At 35.0% G+C, this 5,000-nt stretch overlaps 1 protein-coding gene across 16 annotated transcripts in view; it reads right to left on the bottom strand.

Moving 5' to 3' along the window:
• Positions 1-5,000, bottom strand: part of EBF3 (EBF transcription factor 3) — a 143,460-nt gene that overhangs the window by 34,023 nt on the left and 104,437 nt on the right. For 8 of the 16 annotated variants that reach the window (XM_006136645.5, XM_006136640.5, XM_014580341.4 and 5 more), the window contains 2 exons: positions 4,707-4,840; positions 4,060-4,186 (listed from right to left, as the gene is read on the bottom strand). In XM_006136645.5, coding sequence (XP_006136707.1) covers positions 4,060-4,186; positions 4,707-4,840 — 261 coding nt within the window. The remainder of the gene's footprint in view (positions 1-4,059; positions 4,187-4,706; positions 4,841-5,000) is intronic. The other 8 variants (XM_075935245.2, XM_075935247.2, XM_014580340.4 and 5 more) reach the window with 1 other exon arrangement.

Raw genomic sequence — 5,000 nt, 5'->3', positions numbered from 1 at the left:
TAACCCTAAAATTGAATGCAACTCTTTGTGCAGAAATAATCATTTTTATGTTCACATCTAGTAAATACATTGCAGATCTGGGAATGGTTCCATGTATTCAACACTAAAGCTTTTTCTGTGTCCATTTGGATATGTTTACTATTGAATGCTAATACCTTGTTTAGCAACTGGGTTCAGTATACTGAAAACCTACATGTTCAGTCTAAGTAATTTATGGTAATTTCTTTACTTGAGCAAAAGAAGTTACCAAAATGAGGGAAGGTCACAAAAATATTTGGGTGGGGAAAAAGGTCAGCGTTAAAAGTTCTAAATAAGATACATTCATTGTATCTGAGGACCTTTGACAAAATATTAATATCAGTTAGCTTGAATTTATTTTGCTTAGGAGGAAACTTCTGTGCAAAATGTTCACTTTAAGAAAATAGTAGTGCATTTGCACAAATATAGTGCAAACATTATACTGTTTTCTTAATGTGAACACAAGGAGTAATTCCTCACACCTTAAAATGTATGCATAAAAGTAGTTTTCACTGTAACATAATTTCATTTAGAAGCATACAAATCACAATTTGCCTTAATCAAATAACATTGGAATGCTCATATTCTAATTAAAAAATAATCTCTGATATTTAATTTAAGAACCTAGAGGACTTCTACCAGTAAAATGATTACTCTAACCTGAACAGAATTGCTCAATTTAACTATGCAGAGAATTTTTCAGGTAAGGACTATTTTAATTACTATTAAACAAGCAAATGATACACTATTAGGCAAATATTAAAACAAGCATAGCATTCATTTATTAATTTGCACTATTCACTTTTAAATGCAGCAAATATCTCATTAATTTAATTTTAGGTGCCCACCAGTTTATACTGCATTTTACAGTCTAGAAGGCAATTTACTATTAACTGGCAATTACATACAGAATGATTGTTAATTCTGCTCCTAAGTGCTAGCTGCTTGAAAATTGTTATCTCTCTCTAATTTTTGACCTCCTTACAACAGGGGTGAGGTATAGTGGGAATACAAAGGACTAGTAGAGAAGAGCTGGACATGTCATTTGTGACTCATTCTTTTAATTCACCGTGCTAATCAACTGAACTGCCACAATCTCCCAAGGTAATTGTATCTTTATAATAGTTGAAAGCAGTGGGCAAAAAGGCATGGATAGATGGGGATAGTCCTTCCCTTATCCTGCTGAGAAGCAGCACAGTGCCCTTACTATGTGTGACTAATAGGGCCTGGTTTTTGAAAAATCTGGTACTTTCATATCACTGTACACACATCATTTAATGTCTCAACTTCTATACTTTACAGAGGCTTTGTACTCTACACTACACTCTTGTTTCATTATTCTGCAGCCTTGTTGCCCTATGGTGCACCTCATGCTGAGAAGGTTAAATGTTAGCGTGCCAAGCCAGACTGCAAGCATGGTGGGACACTGATGGGAAACAGATGCCCTGGGGATTCAGCCCCTCCCTACTATAGGGCCACATAATTTTCATATTGTGAAATACAGTGAGGCTTGGCTCTGTTTTTAATGGTGAGTATAATTTCCAATCATTATCTCATTGTCCCCATCAATTTAGGGGTAATGCAAATCAGACAGAAGTTTCCAGGTCAGACAGGCTCTGACCCTACCTTTCTTTTTTACTTTTTGTTGACATATAGGCTTCTGTATCTTACAAAGAGTTGGAAATGTATATTCCCGTGAAAATCTTTATTTTACTATTTTATTATATTGTATTTTTGCAGTAAATTCATTGCAGAAGCAAAGATTTTAGAAATTTTGATGATTCACTTAAAAATCTTTATTTAATATGTCCCTTTGTATCTCAATGAAGGAGAATGCCAGGGTAGGAAAAGTAAGTGGCTCCTTTCTAAAAGTTCATTTATTTTTGCACTTTTAATTTAACCTATGGCACAAGGAAACAACAATGTATGGCATTAGTTAAAGCTATTAATATAAGGAAAGTGAAATGTAAGACTAAACATTTAGGGCCAGATGCTCATCTGGTGTAAATCAACATATTTCTATTGCAAACAATGCAACTACATCAATTTACAGAGCTAAAGAAACTGGATTTCAGTCTAACTTATGTAGTTAATTCACTTGACTTCACTGAATTCTGTTGTTTACCGAGTAAAAATAACTAGTCATTGTTTGGATATCAATACACAAATACCTGGTAATGGTTAGCTAAAGTATAAAGCTAGACTTCCAGTGTTATTCCCTGCAACTAAGACAATTGGATCATATATTTCCATGATGTTTTATTGTAGCTTTATCTGGCTTGATTTAATTTGTGGTTATCATAGTATTTTTAACAATGCTATAATCATGACTGGATATGCCAGTTGCCTATAGCTAGCCCATTCTATCCCCGCTAGCTTTTCAGTTACCATCTGCTAAGCATAATCTATGAAATAAGATGGCGGTGTTAGGCAACATTTGCATTGGAGAGAGGTCAGTATCATCAAAACCAGCAACATCGCATTTGCCACCCTTCTTGACAGTCTCAGCAGAAAAGCCAAGAACTGAACAGACAGGGAGACTTAAATATCCTCTCGCCCTTGGAGGTGGGTCCTTCCAGGTCAGAGCTGAGGTATACTGGAGGGAAAACTTAAACTGCTGCTGCTCAGGTTGTGCCTGTTTTGTGGATAGATGGAAGACTTCAGTCTCCACAGCTATCAATCTAGCACCTTTTATGAACACTACATTCAAACTAACAGCTCAATCCTGATTCCTCTGAAGCTAATGGCAAAACTTTTATTTACTTCTATGAGCAGACTTGGAGCCTTAAAATAGTAAGTTCCTTTAAAACGTGCAATAATCTGCTCATAGTTTTTAAAAATACCCCAAATATACATTTATTCCAGCAAGAGCAAGACAACTAGATAGAAACAAGTACAGCTTATTGGAAAAATACTAATTTAAAGTGTTTTATGAAAAACACATTATTTATTTTGTAGGCTTTATGGCCCAGATCCTCAAACATTTTTTTTTTTTAGGGACTTAACTCCCTAAGTCATCACTTTAATCCCAATTTTAGCCTATACCTATGGGACTTGGGGGCCTAAATACATTGGAGGATCTGGGCCTAAAATCTCTCTCAGAGTTGCTATGTTCTATCAAGTAAATATTTAAGAACTCTTTGGTGTTTTTTTAAAGAAGTGCTCGACTCAACAGAACAATTTGTAATACACACATTCATATTTATAGTAGTAAGCATGTGTGTATTATGGATCCACAACATCAAATCATTAACCTGAAAAAAATATGATTATATTTACTGTTTACATTAATATCAGCTTTTTTCATCACAATATCTTAGTTGGATTAATTTTTAAATGACAAAAAAACCTTACTCCATATTTTAGACAAAAGGCCAGAAATGTTTCATTTAAAAAAGAAATTCTTTTGAGTTCAGAAACATTTATCCACAAAACATCCATTTTTAACTTGTGTTCTTGAAACTTACGATCAAACATATTTAAGAGAAATTTGGTTTAAAAAACCACTTGCAAGCTTCAACCATGCATGCCAAGTTTCATCTCTGAGATAATTTTTACAGCAAAATTATTTATAGGGACAGATGAAGTGGTTGGTTTGGATATAATAAGAAATGTGAACCATTGTCCTAAACTTCAGCTGAACCATTAGTATATGCCAAAAGAGTTGGCATAACTTTTCTAAAAAATATAGTTCACTGTTGAGTATTTCTTCACTTCCTGCTTCTGACTAGAATAGAATGAGAAGTGCTGTTGATATCAACATATATAACTGGAAATATCAGGCATCTTGTGTCAAAGACTCTGACCTCATAAGATATCAAGACCAATTTTACAGACTGAAGCAGGTCAGATAAGCATTGGAAATTCTAGATTCTTCCCTGATCTGAGCTTCTGGGTGGGTTATTTTGAGTGTTGCTCACTGTTAGCCAACTATGCTGTAAATGCTTAAAGACCCACTATTGTGAATATATCACTCTTATATTCTAATCTAATCTTTACCAGTAAGAGCGGGTAGCTATTACTCTGAATATTTTCACTTACCAGTGTAGACAAATCGTCCAGGAGCACCTTTACAGAACTGCTTGGATTTGTAGGAGAGAGTTACTTCAACAACTCCTGGAATGTGCCGTGGTGGGGTTTGAACTCTGATGGCATGAGGTGTTATCAGCTATAAAAATCATATAGTAAACATAGTTTAAATCAAGATGGTAGTGATAAAACTGATGCTTACCAGTTGGATATAATTACTAAAATGAGTTTAAATTGGACCATCATCTCCATACTCTACCTTTTTGCTGTCACATGTAAGTTCAGGGTTCTATAGTGTTGTTTAAGGAAAATATCTGCAAATGAGCCTTGGTTTTAGTTTGCAGGAAAGGCCAGAGGGCATCATTCATATGAAAATTGCCTCCATATGTCTCCTTAAGTCTGCTTCTAGTAATTTTTAACACTAATTGTTTAATTGTATTGTGAGACCTCCTATAGCATGTCTTCCACTAGGGGGCCATGATGTGCCTCAAGAATATTTCTCTGTATTCTTTCTATTACCACATAGTCATTCATGGTTAAAAAGGCACTTTGAAATAAAATCTCATGATACCTCATGTCAATAGATTATTGACAGCTTGTTAAAATCATTCATGAAAAAAAATGTTACAGTTCAAAGCCCACCAATTTAAATAGCTTACCTCACTCCAGACCAACATAGTTCCAAATACAACTTGCAAGCCATCAAAGAAGTTGTCTCCAATTATGATGACTGTGGCCCCACCAGTAGTCCAGCCTTCACTAGGACTGATGGCCTTTATGCACGGAGTAGCTGCTTGTACAAGATAGAAAATCAAGACCTAAGTATCCCTTCTTCTCTGACATTAGCTCTCTTTGCCAATGGCAAACCATGCAAAGCACAGTAGGAAGAAAGTGCATGATTTCTCTAGGAGGCATACAAAGGGCAATCATATATCAGTATGTTGATGTATTTA

This window comes from Pelodiscus sinensis, chromosome 8 (genome assembly GCF_052426305.1).
Source record: "Pelodiscus sinensis isolate ZL-2025 chromosome 8, ASM5242630v1, whole genome shotgun sequence".
NCBI lineage: Eukaryota > Metazoa > Chordata > Testudines > Trionychidae > Pelodiscus > Pelodiscus sinensis.
Note: the sequence above shows the minus strand (reverse complement) of the source record. Positions and strands in the feature narration are given on the sequence as shown.